Below are 21,913 nucleotides of genomic sequence, written 5' to 3' on the forward strand. Positions count from 1 at the left end.
AGGAACAGCATTGCATCTCAAAGGAGTGTATGATTAAATTTTTTGAAAGTCAGTTGGGTTTTGAGCAGTAGAAAGAATGAAGCCTGGTTTGATATGAACTTACATCTTCAGTTTGATATACATATTGATTTCTTGACTTCTAAAAAGATGTAAGTTCACACTACAGTTGTTTCCCTAGCAAAGGTATTAACATACCCTCTTTTCCTACACTGGTTTCCACAAAACCTACAGGAGTATCTTCAGGGTGGCCTGCAATTAATTTGGTCAAGCTTTGCCGAAGGCTACTGGGAGGAAAGGTGCCCTGAAAAAAGAAGGCACCCATCTTATCTCCAAAAGAAATGAGGCTTGTTGTGTGGTCAGGCTGAAAAAAACAGTTGTGTAGCACTGCTAGAGACCAGCAGGTCTAAGAGAATAAAATATTACAGGACTGATCTTCTAAAGTATCGCAAGCTGCAAAATATCAGCAATGGGATTTATTTTTATTTTTACCTACAGTTAACAGTCAAGAATCAGACCACAAAGAGTACAAAGACTCTAAGCTACTTTCAAGATAACTTGGTGTGCCAGCAACCCAAACCACTGAGAGGAGGAAGAGATCCAATATCTCTTGAGAAGCAGCCTCTCATGCTTCTCAATAGAAGACATAATAGAGTAGCCTGGGATCAATGACCACGCAAATAATTGAATTTAGTATAGATATAAATGGATTCACAGCGTAAAGCAGTGCTGGAGGTTTCAGATGTCAGGCATGAATATTTAAACAGTTTTTTTAAAGATGTACTGAGAAAAAGTAGCATAGAACATGTCTGGGGAATCTTAAGACTCCCTGCTTCCTCCATCATCTCCTCAAACAGTGTATATTGCTAACACAGGGTGAGTCAAAAAAATAGATGGTAAAATGCATTACAAGTGCACATGGCAGAAGCAAGTAAATATGAACTCAGTCACATAAGAATTTCAGAGAAAGAAGTAGTATCAAACCAAAATAAATATACTTCTTAGATGAAGAAATTAAGGATGGTTAACACGGGTTTTTACAGGTATATAAAACTGGGGACAAAGTATGAGTATTCCCGTAAAAGAGTCAACTGTCAAGTGATTTAGATTAGATGCATAATTAAAGTTCTCCTTTTATTTTAAAAAATACTCGGAAAAAATTAAAGAAAATAGATATAAACTAGTAGCTAAGAAGTAAGAGGAGGTAAACTTATTAAGAGATAAAAGAATATCATAGTATCTACATATAAACCAATCCAGGTCATAGATGTTTATGAAACTGTGGACCAGTGAAAGCAAATCCAAACTACTTTCACGAGCTGAAGGATCAACCGGCATCAGAAATGTGGATAAATGTAGCATTAGTTCATAATAAGTTAAGCAGAAAGGTCCAAATCTGGAAATTAAGGAAACTTCTGTAACGTAAAGGTAACGCCAACACATTGGAAATTAAAACCACACTTAGAAGCAAAGTAAGACACTGAAAAAACAGAAAACTGTGAACTACAACCATTAACACTGATAATCATCTTACAAGAATAATTCTTGCTAAACAGCCTTTTAAAATAGCTATAATATTAACTTATGAAAGGATAAATTCTTTATGAAAGGAAAGAAGTCTTTCCTTTCCTTTGCCTGAGCAAATATAACTGTATTTGTACACAGCGGCAATACAACTGCGTTTTAGTTAAGCACATGATACTTCCATCTGCCGATATCGGACATTGAAAATACCATAATTGCCTTAAAACTGTCCAAACGACTTATACACAGTGGAAAACATACACCAGAGAAGCTGGAAGTAACTATGCTACTTCTAATTTCTATGAAACGGGTTCGTCCCGTTCCTTGGCAACTGCACCATTAGCTACATTAAAAGCATGGACAATTCAGGACAGTGGGTTAATGTTTCCTTTGTAAGATTTCCTTAATACACATTATTATGCTCAGACCTCAAGTATTATAACAGCATCAATAACAGAAATGCATTTGCAGCTGGGTAACATGCATCCAAAGAAATCAAGTTTTGAATGGTGTAACTGTAACTCTTTTCTGGACAGCTAGCTATTTCGGTAATTAAATCTCTCTACATTTCATATATATCATAAGGTCACATGGATGCTTAATTTTCTGCTGGATTCTAACACAAGCAGACTCGTTACCACTTTTTCACAGAACTTGCAGCAGAAAATAAGCTGTTTCATGTTTATTATAAATAGATGTTTGCGAAATACCATTTCTCCAGATAAGCTTAATGCTGAAGTCTTAGCCACACCTCCTTTCTCTTTGTGCTGGATTTCATCCGTTGAACCATCAAGACGCAAAGGCATCTACATCTCTGCCTCATCACTGCATGAGAGAATTTTTAAAGGAATAAATCTATCCTCATCTGTCCTGCCTGTACTGCAGGATCAGGCAGCAGCAACAGAGGAAACAAGAATTGGTCACAGCGCTGAACAAAGTATTAAGAATTTTTATAGATTTTGGGCAGAAACTACCAATATGCTTTTTTCCCTTAGGAATGCTGATTCTGCAAACCAGTAAGACTACTTTGTTTCACATTTTTGACGAGCAAATCAAATAAATCCTATCTTTTCTTGCAAACCGTCCACCCAGCACATTCCAAACCAGTCGCTCCAGAAGGAACCGTTTTATTGAGATGAGTTAGAAGAAGGCACCTGGAGCACAAAGAAGGTGAGCCAGATCATTAGCAGTCCCTCTGCCCAAAAGAAGTCACTCTAGTGAACAGATTTCTCCCTTCAGGCTTTTTTTCTTATACATTATTTTCAGAATCATTACTCGTCTTAAACTTTCAGCCATCTGTCATCATACACAGCATTATAAACAGGGAAGAAAGTGTTTATTTTACCTTCACAAGACAGGCCGTGAGAAGTGACTCCAGAGAGGCTCTCTCTACACACATTACAGAAGGTAGGTCGGGCATGGGAGCAGGCGTACCAGTTATGCATCCCTGAGAAATGTTCCACATTAAACTGTGCGGTCTAGTAAAGGAGAAGTTAAGACAAATTTGCAAGTACAGAACACAGCTACGGTGACTGAAATTACCTATGGTTCCATATTACAGGGGACGACAATGCAATGTTCACCAAAAGTATTTTCCAAGCAGTATTTAGCCTGTTCTCCCTCCAAACTTTTAAACAAAAGTGTGATAATAAGCTCTCATTTTGCTAGTAAAGGTCTTAACATGAAGCTTCACTCTACCATTAGACACACTTTTCACACTAAGGAGGGTGAATACTCCAGTTCTGTGTCCTGTAGCTTGATCTGTTGAGCTAAAACAGGTTGCACCAAGAGGGATGTCAACTTACCTCATAGTGTTCTCTGGACTGAACGGACTTCAGAGAGCTTATCCAGTCCTCCATTTCTTTTCTGTTCTCAGCACACAGTATTAGCCTCCTAAATGGAGTGATTATCTGAAAAACATAATGCATTCTGATTAACCCAAATAGTAAAAATCATGATAGACTGGAATATTTAATATATTCTTTCCTGCAAGATGATGCAAAAGGAAGACACGCCCTGGATCAGAAGTTATTAAACGCTTAAAAATATTTTCTTTAATACACTACCAACAAGGAAGGAGTTTGCTTTTCCTTTTTCAGTTCCCAAGATTCGAATCAGGCTTCGGTATAGGTCTTTACAGTCTATATTGATCATTCCTCCTTCTCAGCAATTTGTCTACACACTGAGATTTAAATACTCAAATGGCAGGCACTGAAACTGCTATAACAACCATTCTGGAAATTACTAATTGACTAAGATTGCAATCCTATTTCATAACAGCATTATAGTAACTGCAAGGTCCATTCCAATTGCTAGAGACAAAAACATGTCAAAATCAAAAGCCTGGAAGTCTTAAACAACAACAAAAGCTTTCATCACATTTCTCTATCTTGTATATTGATATTAAACTTACACAAATTTAAACATATATAAATTTAAAACAGAATTTTCAATATAAAACTCAGTATAAGAACACATACAACTCTTCATAAAAAGATACAGAGAACAAAAGCAAACAGCTGAAATCATATCCTACTAGGATGGTTGAATGAATTCCTGGAACAAGTTGATGCTGGGGAGTTTTCAGTGGTCTGGAGCTGGATTCTAGAAATCTGAAAATGCTGTATCTAGGAGGTTCAGAGTATAAGCTGTTTTCCCCTCTCCCTCACCAGTAGAAAAATAATTAAAATAACAGGAAGGCACCAGAAACTATCAGCTAACTCCCACTGAAATTATTTTCAGCACTGCACTGAAATAGACAAAGCAGTTACTTACATAGCAAAGAATTTAAAACAAAATAAGTACCTGAAATTAAAGTTACTTGTTTTGTTGTAGGAAGTCTGAAAAATAAAACTAAATCCTTTATCAGCCTTATGCATAAATCTATTGCATAGTATGTACCACCCACACTTGCAAATTACTTAAGTAAAACAAAGAAAGGACCACCAAAACCCGATAGCTCTGAGTATTGCATTAAATGCCACAGGCTAGATATTTTGTAACATTTGCACAATAATAGTAAACACTTATCTACAGCTGCATTTACTTACCCAACCTCTGCTGTAAATAGTCTCTAGCCTTGATTTGTCCTATCCACTTCTTCATTAAACTGAGCTGCACTTTAACATATCTCAGAGGCAACGTAACTGAAGTGCAGCAAGCTGCAAGTCACATGGAGGGGAGGCAAAAGCCCTGTGGGCTCCGGGTTTTTTTTTCCCTTTTTTTTTTATGTACTCACTTCACATGGAATGGAATAGTTTCTCTGTTTTCTATTTCCTTCAATCATGCTTAAGCTTTTTAATAAGGTTTATTAGTAGCTCTCCGCGGCTCTTCCTAAAGAACAGTTAATGCAAAGAGCAATGCTTCTCTCATTAGTTTGGAGCCAAACAGACGCTTTATTACTTCAAAATGTTTTTCTAGGCCAGGTCATCAAATGAAGCCCAGAAAAGCCATTAAATCATAATATAACCCTGGCTCCAACAACAATCAGCATTCTGCTGGAATTTCCAGGTTTCAGTGGACTCATGAATCTTATTTGGGCAAATACACCCACCAGATTGTTTCCTATTATATAGTATGACATTAGAATACGGATTAAGTAAGGACAAGTCCACCCAAAATTCTGCACTTTGCGTCCATCCTTCCCCCATGCTCATTACTGATGCTAACCTGTAAACAGATGTTGTGAAATGCCGTTAAGCAACAACAGCTCCATTTATTGCTGAAGACTCCTGACAATCTTGATCTTTTCAAGAAATATTTATTTATATTACTCATGTCTTTAATACTACTGATCACAGAAATCCCCTGTGCATCCCCCCACTCTCCCCTCCCAAAATCAAGGTCTCAGTTCAGTTGTTCACACATAGTTATCTAGTGCCAATGGAGATGCCCTTTGGTACCCAAAGCATCGGCATGGGGCAGGTAAATATGACAGAGGACCATAATACCCAGAACAGCAGCTATAAATAAACCAGGTGGGACGCCAAAGGCCATCTCAAAAGGTACTACACACCCACGTGTTGGCAACCAAATCATGTCACCAAACATTGCTAACTAATGCATGTAAACATACCAGAAATTCCTATATCCCAACTTCTTATTAAATTCAGAGCATAATAAACTTAATAAAGTTCATAGCATTTCAACAGTCTAAAAGTTAAATCATATACTGACGATCACCTGAATGTAGGATCAATTATTATTAGTGCTATAAAAATAAAGTGGAAAGTTGAAAGACATACATATTTGTAAATACAGCATCTATAACATGATGATTAAACTACATATTCTCTTTTGATTTACACATTTTTAACAACAAACTTAAAGAAGGTATACGATAACATGAAAAAAGACAAAATGCATTTTATGCAAAAAATATTGACATTTGGAATTTTTCTAAAAAAAAAAAAAAAAAAAAGAGAAACTAAGCAGTCCATTTAGGTTCTCATCTATTTCAGTCTACAAAATCATGGAAAAGATGTACTCTCGTTATTTATTAGATATTTCACGTAACATAAGAACTCAGTGAAACAAGGAAATTATTAGCAAACAACAAGAAGTGTTTTTTCCTAAATGTAATGCATTATTTAGACTTGAAAAGTATTCCCAAAGGATGTTGAGGAGACCAGAAGTATAAATGTCTAAAAAGGTATTTGACAAATTCACGAGGAATAGATGCATCATATACTATACAACACAATATCTGAAACCTTCAACTTAGCAAGTCCTCAAAATCCAACAGTGAGTGAACATTGGGAAGCTACGCAAGAGGAAGAATCACTGTACATGCTCTGCTCCTTATACTCCTTTCTTGACTACCTGCTACTGCTGTTATACTACTTTGATTCAGTATGGTTTTATGAGCTTTATGCTAACTCAGTTCAGCTGTTCTTGCTTGTCTTAAACTGAGAATGACTTCCTATACCTTCTTATTTGTATTTACACAGAACACATGCTTTCTTATGGATGCTTATAGAAAGCTATGATTAACTAACTTCAGTAGGATGTTCAGAGTGCATTCATTAAAGACAGTTGAACCTGTATGCAGACGTAATCAAAATTAAAATGGATTTAATTCTCCTTAAAACTATTTTCCAGCCATATAAATTTGGATTTTACTAGTAATCTTATTGCATGTAGTCATATTCAAAGTTCTGTATCTTTTCTTCTACTGACCAAAGTCAGTATCTTTTCTTCTATGACATATTACCCTTTTTTTAAATTAATGCTTGCTGCCCCAGATATTATTGTTTATATATCACTCTGAATATGCTAAACTCTCAACAGACAAGAAGAAATAATATAATACAATGACAAAGGAAGTGTCACAGGAACCACTGGAAGACCATTGAGGTAACATAAGAATAAGAAAACTCTTAAATCTTGAAGGAACTCAGGTGCTAATGGTTCACACGCTGACAAAGCAGGAGACAAATCAAGGAGGATGAAGACAGACAACAGGCCTTAAAAATAAATAAATCAACCAGATTTAATTTAGAAGATTAAGTTACTTTCAAAATTTTCACTGTTGTCAAGTAGCCAAGAAGAAGTCATTGCTGATTTTGGAAGAGAGAGTTATCAAAGCCAGATACTGCAGTATATTGGAAAGTAATGAAATTGAGGTAGTGGGAATAAAAAACGCTTTTAATGCAGTAGGCATAGGGAAAGAGTGAGCATATAGAGTCTTAAAAGTTGAAGGCAAGCAACACAAGTCCTAAAACATCATAGGGAATAAAGAATGTCTGGATAGGAAGAAAAATGGCCCATTACTGTGATAATGTTCTGTTCAGAAAAACAGGGGGCTTTTTGAGTGGGGAATGAAGGAGAGAACAAGAGGACATTGTTCAGTCTGCCACCACATAGCTCTTGCCATAAATGGGGATTTTCACATATGTTGACACTAGGATAATTTGGCTTCTAGAAATATACACATGCTCATATATATGTACATACACATGTGGAAATTACTTTGATGAAAATTACGCAGTCAAGTCTTGGGCCACTACCGCAACATTTCTTTCAGACAGCACCTATTAGGAACAAGCTTAACATTTTGAAAGGAAATAAAATCGCCATTAAATTCAGTGTAAATTTGAAAGCACCTTTCGCTTTCAAAGGGGCTAACTTTACTGATAGCATTCTATATGCCTTCAAACCAATGGGTTTAGACTTATGATCTGTAAAATAAAATCATAGAGAGCTTGATTTTTAACATATTTTATCATGTCAGCAATATGTAAGAAAATACAGTTCCCAAAGCTTGGTGGCTACATTTCTGGTTTCCTTTACTGATTCAAAGAAAAAGTGCAGATACTACATTTGCTAATCAAGAAAATAATGGTCTACATCTCAGCAGCAACAGAGCAGCTATTGTAAAGCAGCCCGCTTCCTGCAACATGATATTTGCATTAAGGCACCTTCTGCTGCTCTAAACTATTATCAGGCATTCCACTAATAGCACTTTGTGTGGCCGATCTTGAATTGACTTAGTAATGTAGAAACATCACTTGGAATCTGAAACAGGCGGGGAAATGGTTTTCCTGTTCTTTGAACAGATATTTTTAAAATATCTTTCTGCAACTAATGAAGAGAGCGTGATATAAAGAGAGCGAGCATCCCCACCTCCCCTCTTAGGGACCACACCCAAAGCCTGGGGCATGAATGTAACAGATTTAATGCTTTGTAACTTCTCTGTGCTTCTAGACCTTGGCAAGTGAGTTCTGGCAAATACCAAGATAACATGTTATACCTCCCTTGCTTTCTGTCTGCCCCTCCATTTCCCTGTCCTCATGCAGGTGGGTCCATATGAATGCAACAGATGAATGCACCTCCATCACAGTGGTGAGAGTAGACTGCTGGGATCATCGATGCTCCCGTATCTACCAGAACTTGTTGGCAAAAATCACAGTGCAAACAGTTGGACAGCTTTCTACAGTACTTTAATTTCTTGGATTCAGGATGCTAAATTCATTATAACAGTATTGTCACTGTCAAAGGTGTAGTTGGTGCTTTATAGTGAATCGTCACTATTATTTTTCAAGATGAGCCAAGCCAGGCAAAAGTATAAATTACAAAGGGAGCAGAGGATTTAAAAGCAAGGCAAGTAATAAATGGCTATTATATTTGCCTGAGTACAATACAGAATTTATAATCAGAACAATTAGCTCTGTCTCCTCCACTAAAACGTTGCTTCCCTCTTTTTGCTGGCCTTCTCCTATTTCACTGTTGCCAAGCTCACAAGTAATGAAGTAATGTGTGGTTTTGGCCCCCACGATAAAAACTCTTAGGAGGGACAAGAAAAGGGTTAGTCCCACACAGCATCTCCTGCACCAGTACACTAGGACAAGTGGGCTTAACTAAAAGGCAGGACAAAAGCAGTTACATCACAGAAACAGGTGTAAGGTCTACTCTGACTTCACTCTGCAGTAGAATCCAGCCCGGGTAATTTAGGTGGCCTTTCCTTATACCACATCTAGCAAAAATGAAGGAGCTTCTCCCAGAATACATCCAGGCACATGAAGGACAAGAAAGTGATTGGGAGTAGTCAGCAGGGATTCACCAAGGGGAAGTCATGCTTGATTGACCTGATAATGTATGATGAAAGGACTGGCTTGGATGAAAAGACAAAGGTGGATATCATCCACCTTGCCTTCAGTAAGGCTTTCAGCACTATCCCTTAAGATCCTCATAGAGAAGCTGCCAAACTATGGGCTGGATGAACAGTGAGGTAGATAGACTGGAAACTGGCTGAATGGCTGGGTCCAGAGGTTGGTGATCAGTGGCACAAAGTCTAGTTGGAGGCCAGTGTCTAGCAGTGTACCCCAGAGGTCAATACTGGGTCCAGTCCTGTTTAACATCTTCATTAATGATCTCGATGATGGTGCAGAGTGTACCCTCAGTAAGTTTGCTGATGACACAAAACTGGGAGGAGTGGCTGATATGCCAGAGGGCTGTGCTGCCATCCAGAGGAACCTCGACAGCCTGGAGAACCGAGCTGAGAGGAACCTCATGAAGTTCAACAAGGAGAAACCCAAAGTCCTGCACCTGAGGAGGAACAACCCCAGGCATCAGTGTATGCTGGGGGCCACCCAGCTGGAAAGCAGTTTGTCAGAAAAGGACCTGGAGGTCCTGTTGGACAACAAATTGAACATGAGCCAGCAATGTACCCTTGCGGCAAAGGCGGCTAACGTTATCCTGGGCTGCTTTAGAAGGAGTGTTGCCAGCAGTTCGAGGGAGGTGATTCTGCCCCTCTACTCAGCACTGGTGAAGCCACACCTGCAGTACCGTGTCCAGCTCTGGGCTCCTCAGTAGAAGAGAGACATGGACATATGGGACACAGTCCAGGGAAGGGCCATAAGGATGATGAAGGGACTGGAGCGTCTGACATATGAGAAGAGGCTGAGAGAGCTGGGACTGTTTAGCCTGGAGAAGAGAAGGCTCAGGGGGGTCTTATTTATATATGTAAATACCTGAAGGGACGGTGCAAAGAGGACAGAGCCAGGCTCTTTCCAGTGGTGCCCAGTGACAAGCAATGAGGCAATGGGCACAAACTGAAAGACAGGAGGCTCCGTGTAAACATCAGGAAACACTTTTTTACTGTGAGGGTGACTGAGCACTGGCACAGGTTGCTCGGCAGTTGTGGAGTCTCCATCCTTGGAGATACTGAAAAGTTGTCTGGACATGGTCCTGGGCAGCCTGCTCCAGGTGGCCATGCTTTAGCAGGGGGTTGGACCAGATGACCTTCAGAGGTCCCTTTCCAACCCCCAAATCACTCTGTGAATCTGTGAAGACAGAATTCAGGTAAATCAAGTAATCCAGTTACGACATGTCCAGCCTCGAACTGTAAAACAGATGCAAAAAGTATCTAGCAAAGGTCACTTTGTCAGAAATTTACGGTTCCCCAAATTTGACCTCATGTATCCAACATCAACCAACTGCTAACAGAAAAATATTATTCCTTCAGAAGTATAACTTTATAATGAGACAGTTACAAGAAGCAGGGTAGGAAAGTTTCATGAATTTGGACTGAAGAATTGGAAATCTTTCTTAAATCAGTATTTAAATATAGCAAAAACAATAAACCATTCTTGTAAATGTAAACTGGAAACTGCTATATATAGTTCGAGGCCTGCACGCTTCTTTAAAGTCTTTACATAAAGATTTGTTAAGCACATTACTTTGCACTACTGCTTCACCAGCTCATTCCATGTCTATCAGATGGGATGGCTTCTGTGCTTAAAGGAAAACATTTAGTTATATATTTAATGGCATTAGGTGCAAAGTTATACAAAATAAAACACCAAGTGACTATTTTTTTTCATCTGTAATAACAGATGCCTGTTTAAACATGATCCAGCTGCTTGAAGCCCAGGATCCTTGTTCACTAGAAGCAGGAAATTTATTCAAAGTTTACACCAATGGCTTTGTTTACAAAATTATTTGGTATACAGGAACTGCACTGAGGGATACTTTTTAAGGTTTCTCCAGGTATTTTAACCACTTTTAAAGGAAGAAGAGAAAGAAATGTCAGAGAATAGGTAAGTATAAAACTGCAGGAAGAATGAAATCTGGCAATGCTCAGAGGTTGTTCTCCAGACACCCCAACTGCTTCACTGGTGCTATACCATGAGTTCAGACAAGGAAATGAAAGATATTTTTAATGCATTTGCTTCTATGCAAATCTTCTTATTGTGTTTCACAAATTAAAGAACCTCTTAGAAAACTAAAGGAAGAAAAAGAGACATTTTCTGTGAGCTGTTTTTGAAAAATTTCTGCTTAAGCTCAAAATCTGTGGAAAACAAGCTCCAAGCAAATGTAACTAGAACAAAACTGTACAATATAGCCCAGAACGCTCACATTTTCAAGCATCCCCTTGTTTTCCTCTTCTGAAAAGTGTGCAGCTTTCTTGTAATAGCTCAATCCCAAGCGATTTATCTATGGATTTTAGCCTCACAGCTGAAATGCTTTATTGCTTTTTCATAATGAAACTTAAAGCTTCACCATCTCCAGACACTCTAGGGAAAGGGAGACAGTGCATCAAGTCAGAGATAAGGAGCTTCAAACTTGAAAGTCACACCCAAAGCTACCCAAAGAGCTCTCAGCTTCATTACGTTTTTTTTGTCATTGTCAGAGGGCGGGGGAAAATGAGCAAATGCTAAATGGAGGAAAAAAACCTAAGTGCATTGCAAGTGCACACTAATTGCTTTTGTCTATTTTTTTTTTTCCTCAGCATATTAATTTGCTATTTCAGTTTTTGTTTTGTTTCTAAGCTGCCTGAATATAGAAAAAAAAAATAAAACCTTGAGTGGAAAATTGAACAAAATGGAATACAAAGCACTTCCCCTGTCTTTCTGTGGTTTGGGTATTGCTCGGGCTGGGAGCATCAAAAAGCCTTCGTCATTTAGAGGCTAATCAGTATCTATGAAACAGCAGACAGTTCACAACTAGGGAAAAACTAAATCCATCGCAAGAGTTAGCTACCCGTGCAAAGCTGAGTCACGCTGGTGAGGCCAGCACAGGAATTTAAGCTGTTTCCAGCCATATTCTACTCCCTGGAGATAACAAGAGGCCCCGAGATCTTCACAGATGTCACTCCAGCACCCCTGTCAGCCCTGTGCTAGACTGCAAACGGAGCACAGCTCCCATCTTGAAATGGTGCCATGCACTGATCCTTCTGATAACGCCACGGGCAAAATTTAAAATGCAATGTTTCTGGGAGTGGGATTCAGCTCAGAGAGGAAGACATTTTAAGGAAAGACATCTACAAATGTGTCTGAACTCCCACCATCATCAGTCTATACTGTTAGCAATGTCAACACTCAACTGGAATGCAAAGGAAATTTCAAAGTATACCCAAACCCAGGAAATTACTGCACATCTAAAGGATAAATCTGATGTAAAGTATGCTGAGAGGAATCCTAAAGATAGTACCACACACAGTACATAGCACTTCACTCATATGTCTTTTGTTACCCTTCACACAAATAATTTTGTAGTACTAACATAAGCTCATTATCCATACCTGGATCACTATTATCATTATTATTATTAAAATTAGTATGCAATTGAGTTAAGAACACCTATAGCAGAGGTTCATGCAGACTAAAGAGTGTTCATGCAAGACTGTGTTCAGTTAAGTAAATTTAATGTGTAAACTATTTGAAATGTGGTTTATGTAAATTCATCAAGAAACAGAAACATGTTTCCAAACACAAATCCATTCCCTTCGTGTCCCTGTGGTTTATTAAAAGAAGTCAACCAAGAGTGTCTCCCTTCAAGGAAACATCAGCAGAGACTATATGTAGAAATTTACTCAAAATACATTTTTCACAAAGAAAAAAAAGTTGCAGATAGCTGTGCTCCAGAGTACTCCTGCAGAGCAAACCAGAAACTTTAATCACCCAGGCTAAGAACAAGGCAGTGAAAAAAGTTTGCTTAGTAATAGCTGAAACCAGGGGAAACCACTTCAAGTATGGAACAAGCCAAAGCCTTGAAGGTGGTTGCTGACCCCATGATCCCAGGAGTCTCCCAATACAGGAGTAGCAAGTGATTTCACCAAACTACAGAAATAAGAAAGACACTGAAAGGGAAGCAGCAGAAAGCCTAGAAAAGGTCAGTGCAATCTTCAGGTGAGTGGCCCTCAGAAACAAACAGACTGAAGTAGAATAGTGTCTGAAAGAGGCTTGAGGCTACGAGTAAAGAAGCCACCTCCTGATGTCCACGGAGACTGAACTGTAGGAAATTGGATTTTGTAAACAAGCGGGACAGCATCAGAGAAATACCTCCACTGGCATCCATAAGCTTTTCTGCACTTAAATAAAGCTCAAGGCCCTGAACTTTGGGCAAATCAAGAGTCAGTAATAAAACTGAATTGATGTTAGATTATTTAAATAGGAAAAAAACAGTATTAGGATAATTATTCCCAGCTTTGGTACTATCTCTCTTTGTCTCTGATATTCAAACAGAAGACTGAAGTGCCCAAGCCCAAAGATGAAAGGTTTTAAACTCCTGTTTGGGAAAAGGCTCTTCTCATTTCCTCTTGATGTGGCTTGGGGAAGGTTAAGCAGTTCTCACATTCCCTGAAGTTCTCGTAGTCCCTGAGGAAAAGTCTCAGTAACTCTGAAAAAATCTGGGTGGCAAGAAAGGAAGCAAAAATACGTCCAAGTCTAAGAAATTAACACTCTCAAACATACTGCAAAAGTCTGGCAATGCATCCTGTTTTCCAAGCGCATCATGAATATTAAAAGTTAATTTTCTAACATCAATTAGAAGCAGCTAATTTCAACAATGAGCAAAGAGCTGACTGATGTCAGAAGCGTCAGGGCTGAAATAAACTGCTAAAAAGCAATACGCCTTCAGGCCCGGTTGTAATATTCAACTTGAAATTCTGATGAATCGCAAGAATTGAGTTTCCAATACAGCTGGGCAACCTCCCATTAAAAACAGCGGCTGTACAGGAGGATTCAAAGATGAAAAGAATTGGTTTATGCTTTAAGCTGGTTCCACATAAATTATATGCCAGTAAACTTTACATCCCCAGCCAAGATGTAGGATACGCTACATTCAGAAATATGGATAGGAAATAGGGTAATCAGAGTTCTGGAAGAAAACAATATAAACTGGAAGAAAACAATATAAATTTTAACCACAGCTCAAGCACAGTTGCTCCAGTGGAGTATTTGGCCTCACTAACCTGTAAAAAATACCTAACCATCTCAAAATAATAGGTCAAAGGAAAATCAGCAAATATAAATGTTTAGTTTTTCAAAATCTATCCAAATTTACAGAATATCAAGGAAATTGCAGACAACTGGATAAAGATTTTTTTGTTTAAAAACATATTAAGCAGAACCATCTGCTCTCAGGTCAAAGTGAACTGATAAGTCTGACCAAAAAAGTGGAAATGAGAGGAAAAAAAAACACCTTTAAGTTTTTGTAACAAAATACATTCAAGAACTAACTTTAATGAAATGCCATTCATGTTTTGTTTTTTTCTTTATATAATATGAAAAAAATACTTTAAAACAATATTTAATACCTTTAATTTAAACTAAATTAAGTACTTTGCTCAAAAAAGTTAAAACATCAGGTTGACCCGTAATTATCTTTAGTTCAGTCACTGAACTGAAAAGACCGATTATTTTTATGTCCCAATCATGCGATGAGATGAAAAGCTAAGGGACATAAAAAAAGTAAGATGGAATAATAGGAATTTTTAATATGGGAAAATATTAATAGATAATAAGCACTTTATTATTCTCTTACAAAATTTTGTGATGCAGTTCTTAAACTGGAAGAGAAGTGTGAGTGGAGTAGTGATAGGGGAACATTTACAGACAGCACAGAATTTTGATTAGTTAGTTCCTCCCCTTGATCATCAAGGCACTTCAGAGAGAGCCGAGTAAGGCATTAAGTACAGTGACTTGAAAAAGTTCAGTGTTAGTTAAAAAAAAACAAAAGAAATACACACCAGAGAAAAACCACAGAAGCATAAAAGAAGTATTTGTGAATTACAGACAGCTCCAAATTAACAGGAAAAGGATCTTAGCATCATTATAGAGGATTAAAAAATGCATAATGTGTTGGTGCTGCAGAAAACAGACAAAATGTGGGACCCATAAGGAATGTAAATGAGCATTAATTTAGGAAATAGTCCCAAATATCCGTGACTTGTGCTCCCTGAGTGCCAAACTAGTAATTTCACTTACAAGATGATGCTGCAGAATAATAGTCAGAACAGCAAGAATAGGTAAGAGTATAGACAAATATTTACAAAGATTATTTACCTTGGAAAACAGTCAAATCAAAAGGAGGTAATAAAAACCATAAAATAAAGAACAGACCGTTTATAGGTTTCTGCTGCCTTTGCCTCATAACACTAGGTGAGAATACTTAATTAAAGCCCAGCACATTAAGAGTTCTCCGAAGAAGTATTTTTCCACAGAATAAATAATTAGACACTGTGGTCTGTATGGTCTACAGCATCACTAAAACCAAGAAATCAGCAAAAATTTATGATATTAAACATTTTTGCAAGCATACCCAGAATCCTAGTAATCAATGTTATTGGCTGGAATATAAAGTCACATTTCCAGCCAATTTCTAATTACTAAGAATTGCAGTAGGCTTTCCAGGACAGCAGATCTGCCTACTGCAGCTTCCTCCCTCTCAAGATGACCCCTTTCAGAAGATGCATATTCAACAAAAAGTACTTGATTCAGCACCTGATTCAGAAATCAGAAAGCAGGGGTCTACATTTTAGGTGCCCTGGATGACAAAGCTCCTATCATAGCTAAGGAAGAGTTAGTTAATAATCATATAATTATACTGAACAGAGCAATTACAGGACTCTACTTTAAAGAGCTATTAATCTTATCCTAGATATCTAAATTTCGGGGTCTATAAACCCATCATTGAGCTCCACCGTGAAGTTAGGGCAAGCTGAATCCCCATCCTGAGTATCATCTAGCATGTTAATTCTCATATTCCTGGAGGGCACCTTCCAGAACAACAGTGAAATTACTTCCTCTGTTAGTCTCAGACATAATTAGATAACAGAATTAATCTAGCCAGGATTTTCACTTTTCTGAATATACATATAGTAAGAAATTGAGCGTCCATGGCTTTGTGTAATTCTTAGATGCACTAGAAGTTGGCCTAACCCAAATCAAATGTCTAAAGCCAGTTACACAAAGTAATTCCTAAAAGCCAGTATTTCCACCCTAAAATTATTATTTTCCTTCACATTTACCACAAAACCCCATAACTGAATTGAATGTTTCAAACATCAGTTCGGATGGATTAAATACAGGCGCTGCCTCACGATGCATGTGCATTTTACATGAAACTCTAGGACAGATTTATAATAACCCAGAGCATTTTATGCATCCATGTTGGTCAACGACTGAAAGGCAGCATGGTTAACATCTACAGATTTTTTTCCCCATCAATGTGCATCAGTTCTTCATCATCAAAAGCAAGGCAGAAGTAGAAACCTAAGCCAAAAGCTAACCTGTCAAAATTTCCTTTTAAATCACAATTCATAATCACCTTTCCTGCCCTGAGGAACTTCATTAATTGAGTACGCCTGTTCAAGAATCATCTTAGTATTTAAAATTCCCATTCCTTATACCTATTAGAACAAAAGCACGCCACCGATGTTCTATATGCCCATGCTTGCATGCTGCAGAGCACTATTCAGCCTCATTCAGTCTCAAGTCTTGTTTTGAGAACAATAAAGAGATTTTTCTAAATGCACTTGACATCAACAAGCCATCACTGCAAACCAAAACGCATAAGGCATTACAGCTCTCAGCAGAATTGGTCACTGGCCCATCTGCTTGCGTGCAATAAGGATGGGAGACTGATTCATCCCCAAAGTTTCCCTGAAGAGGTAACATGCTGTGCAACTACACTCCTCAGGTTCTGCTGAGACAACAAAACCACCCTCTGAGGCAGAAGCAAAGCACTGTGGAAAAAACATTCAGCAGAGTACCCAACACCATTACGAGAACTCAGTGCCCACCCACACCACTGAACTGCAGGCATGGGGTGTGCAAAAGCCCCCGTGGGCTCCTGATGTGGCTGACGGAGAGGGTGATGCACATCTTTGATGGGCTGGCTTGACTTCTTGAACCTCTTCCCTCTCTTCCCACAGACTTAGGAGACTGGTACCTAACAAGCAAGTAGGAAGAATCTGGCCTTGAGGGGCTCATATAAAGACTCTGAAGTCAAGGGACACCTTTTCCTCTATTTAATAGCCTCTAGATGAGGATGCTCAGAACTACAAAATGCCTATAATCTATTGCAATGCACCCTAGTGCAAGCTTGTGCACTAGGAACTATTTGCTAGAAATGAGTTGGTTGTTCATTGAAAAGTAATATCAGCAGTAAAGAAAATACTGAAACAGATGAGCTGGTTCAAGTTTAGCAGCTTCTCATTTTAATTAGCAGATATTTATTTATCTCAACTTTCCCCTTAACCTCAATTTGTTTGTAGTAAGAAAGGAAAAGTAATTCTGGTCAATAAACACTGATATTTAGTTACATAAAATATTCTGCAAGCATGCGCATTACAAATAAACTCAACCTTAAATCTGTGTGTTATGACTAATTTTAAGACTTGGGTTTTATCCAAAAAAAGAGCATGGAAAATCTTGACACGCACACCTCTGTCTCCAAACAGACAAACTGGAAAGAGCAAAGGAAGGCAAACCAGTAGCTTCAACAAGCTGGTGGTGGGAGATTGAGGGGAGGGAAGTATTTAAGTGAAATGACAAAGGGATTTATAAAAAAAAAATTAATTTTAATGTAAATTTTAAAAGTGTGTTTTCCTGGAAAAACGGTCATTTGGTGTATATTCCATCTACAGAAGTTTGTGTTAAAAATATTCTCTATTGGGACAAAGAAACAAGAGGAGTACATTAACTAGAGAAAGCTAAAGTTAAGGATTTAATTTTTGCTTTTTTAACAAAAAGAATGCTAACAGAACACTTAGAACATAAAAAAATAAGTAATTTTAAGAAAGGCTGGATTGTCTTTTTTAAGATGGAAGGAAAAAAAAGGGGAAAAAAAGGGGTTTTTTATTTATAAGGAGTATTGCTGGGAAGCTAACGAATTCCAAACCAGTGCAGGCAAGGCCAGAGACGTCTGTCTTCACTGAGCTATGTTGCTGGGAGACTGGGTTAGGGAAACACAAAGAAAGAAGCCAAAAGATTAAGTGAGATGACGACTATTACCATATTTCACAGTCAAATCAGATGACACTTCAATCCAGGAGAGCTATAAATCCAAATAATTTTTCAAAATGAATTTGAAGGCTCCTTAAAGAAAACACTGTTTGCCCTAAATTACCCAGGACATGAAAATAAATAGTGTCTCCAAAGCTGTTAATGCTGTAGCCCCTGAGACTTCTTTTTTCACTACCATCTTCCCCAGAAATCTTGATACTAGATACAAAACATGCCTTTGGTGAAGAATGAGATACTGAGTGGGCTAAAGGATTATAAAGGACACCAAAACACCAAGCATTGCAAAACAAAAAAAAAACCACCACACAAAAAAAAACCCATGCCATTTTTCTTCCCTACACAAAATTACACCAAGATCACAGAATCACAGAATATCTCAAGTTGGAAGGGACCCATCAGGATCATTGAGTCCAACTCCCTGCTCCTCAAAGGACTACCTAAAACTAAACCATATGACTAAGAGCATCGTCCAGACGCTCCTTGAAATCTGACAGGCTTAGTGCCATGATCACTTCCCTGGGGAGCCTGTTCCAGTGACCGACCACCCTCTCAGCAAAGAACCTTTTCTTAATGTCCAATCTGAATTTCCCTTGGTGCCGCTTCATTCCGTTCCCTCATGTCCTATCGCTGGTCACCAAAGAGAGGAGATCAGCACCTCCCCCTACACTGTCCCCCTTGAGGAAGTTGCAGACTGCGATGAGGTCACCCCTCAGCCTTCTCTTCTCCAAGCTGAACAAGCCAAGTGACCTCAGCTGCTCCTCTTGCCCCCGAGACCTTTCACCATCTTGGTCGCCCTCCTCTGGACACACTCTAATAGTTTGATGTCCTTCTTATATCAAGGCACCCAAAACTGCTCACGGTACTCGAGGTGAGGCCCCACCAGTGCAGTGCAGAGTGGGACAATCACCTCCCTAGACTGACTAGCTATGCTGTGCTTGATGCACCCCAGGACATGGCTGGCCCTTTTGGCTGCCAGGGCACACTGCTGACTCATACGCAACTTGCCATCAATCCAAACCCCCAGATCTCTTTCCACAGGGCTGCTCTCCAGCCTCTCAACTCCCAATTTGTACATATAACCAGGATTACCCTGTCCCAGGTGGAGAATCTGGCACTTGCTCTTGTTAAATTTCATACAGTTGGTGATTGCCCAGCTCTCTGGTCTATCCAGATCTCTAGATGACGGTCTTATTTCATGATTCAGTGATCAGTAGTAACATTATAGCCAGAGTTTTCTTAATTTTCTTTTTCCCATAATGGAGGCTACAGTGAAGGAAGTTTGTATCTTTAGGAGATGCTGAGCTTTATTTCCCATCTTGAACAACAGGTGACAACCATGACTGCTGGGATCCTCAACTCAACATCTTTGTATGCCTCATTATTCCTCAGCTATCCTGATGCCTGCATGACAGCTTGACTTCTGGCCCGGAGTAAGGCAGAAGCAGAGCTTCTAAGCAACAGAAAGAACCGTTTCAAAAGGCAAGCTGGTACCTCACACAGTCACCCCCTCATCCGGGACCTTCCATCAAAGTAGTCTTTTTAATTGCCTTCTTAGTCAGTAGAGAAACTTAGATTGACATAACACACTGGACTGTCCGGGCCAATGTGAACACATCTTTGAAGTGCTCTGACTACTTCAGTAGCTGCCTGGGAGGTACCACGGCAAGGAAGATCTGATGAAGCTTTCAAGAGGCTTGCGTTGGACTGCCTTGGAGAAGAACAACCAACACTGGTAACAGGGACCACGTGTGAAACCAAAATCCTCAGGAAAATAGAAAATCATCATTTTAATAAAGAATAACCGGATTTGCAGGTTAAGAAAAATTATGCCATTGCAGTCAGCGGCAAAACTCAAGACTTTCGGAAGGACAACTTTACCCACAATCTTCCTCATAGCTACTTCTTGTTCAAAGAATTTACTTTTCCAGAGGTAAAGAATCAGCAGAGGAACTGTGTCAGATGCTATCACTTAGTTCCAACAAAGCAGTTGAACAATAAATGGCAAGACCTGTGTGTGAAAAGCACTTGTGAACTTACAGAAACAGGGATTTATGAATATTCTTTGTTTCTTATACCAGTATCAGAATCCTGGTACGACTGTGAAGACAGCTTTTCCACATGACTTGGAAACGTATAGGGATATGACCAGCAATGAAAAAAATAAAATATACTTCAATATAACAGAAAACAAAAAATGTTACTATAAGAAATTAAAACAATAACAGAATTACATTTTAATCCATTCAGCATGTCACCTGAAAGACAAACTACAGCATAAACCCAAGCTGTACTAATAAGTACTAACGAAGTACTAATACTGAATCTTCCTAAATTTTTAATGACTTGTATCATCAGCTCTTGAAGCAACTGCTATCTTTCTAATTTCTGCTAAAAAAACTCACAGAAACAAAGCTGATGTGATATTGTTCTGATACATTATACCATTTCCAAATAAAGGACATTTTACTTCCAAATAGAGGAAAATAAGAAGCAATTCAGAGGATTCTTGATTTTCTTAGTAACAGTCTATCCACAGCTTTCAAGACCAGTATTAAAATGGTTCCATACCGTGAAGCTGTTGTTGACATTTTTTGTGCTCGATTCAGCTACGCTGGCATCTGACAGGTCAACTTCATCAAATATTAGAGACTGTGAATGGAAAAGAACATAAAAACATTAAATATAGTCGGAGTCCACTTTCAGGTATGCTTACAGTCTGTGCTTTCGTTTCCTTGTGTGCATTCCAATTGGAAAATAAAAATAGGAAAAAAAAGTGGTGAAAAAATGGAAAACACTGATGATGTGATAAAACTTCCTATTTGACCCCTAAACACAGTCCTATTTGCTAAGTGCTACATGAGAGCATAAAAAAGTGGCTCCAAAAATATATATTGCTCTAAAATATCTTCTGAAGATTTTTTTTTTTAAATAGATGCAGCTTTGGGGTGTCTACTGTGTAGCATAAATGTGGTGTCAGAGGAAAGAGATTCACATTTAGTAAAATATAAATTAATTAATCAGCTTTAGGATGGAACTCTAAATTCATGAAGGGGAATCTATGATATGGTATTCATATGAGAAAATGGAGCTCAAGGGCCTGAAGAGATCCCTTCCACTCCTTTGTTTTATATTCCAGCAAGAGAAATATATATATCTTCTTTAAACACCCCAGCCTCTGACAAAGGTTTAATTAGGTTCTGTTAAACTCATGATGGGTTTTGAAGCACAGAAGGGGAGACCAACAAAAAATGCTTCCCCCTTTTTTTTTAAGCTATACCATGTTCTTCCTCTTCCGTGCCATGGGAAGGAGAATCGATGTTGGGGGAGTTTCAGTATCTCTGGATTCAACGTTACAGAGTATTTGTACAATTGCCTACTCGTTACACCTCCTTTTCTCATCTTTATGGCATAGATGACATTGCCATTCTCAGAACTCTTATCTGCCATGTTTATTAAGCCTTTATATAAACTGCTCGTGGTAGCACCATGTGCAGAGAAGCGTGACAACGGAGGTCCTGCAGTACCTCCAGGCTCCCTGGAGAGACGATGTTTTCCTTGATTCATCACAGCCACACAACTGTGCAATTATAGTCATATAGCCCTAGAAAGAGAGGTCTCCATGCCTTAGTAATAGTTCTATT

At 38.5% G+C, this 21,913-nt stretch overlaps 1 protein-coding gene across 2 annotated transcripts in view; it reads right to left on the bottom strand.

The window, feature by feature from the left end:
- Positions 1-21,913, bottom strand: part of DGKH (diacylglycerol kinase eta) — a gene marked incomplete at both ends in the record, with an annotated part of 163,612 nt that overhangs the window by 51,253 nt on the left and 90,446 nt on the right. For both annotated transcript variants that reach the window (XM_082304376.1, XM_082304377.1), the window contains 3 exons: positions 2,867-2,999; positions 3,327-3,431; positions 20,841-20,921. In XM_082304376.1, the coding sequence (XP_082160502.1) occupies positions 2,867-2,999; positions 3,327-3,431; positions 20,841-20,921 (319 nt within the window). The remainder of the gene's footprint in view (positions 1-2,866; positions 3,000-3,326; positions 3,432-20,840; positions 20,922-21,913) is intronic.

Source organism: Platalea leucorodia (genome assembly GCF_965183815.1).
Source record: "Platalea leucorodia genome assembly, chromosome: 2".
NCBI lineage: Eukaryota > Metazoa > Chordata > Aves > Pelecaniformes > Threskiornithidae > Platalea > Platalea leucorodia.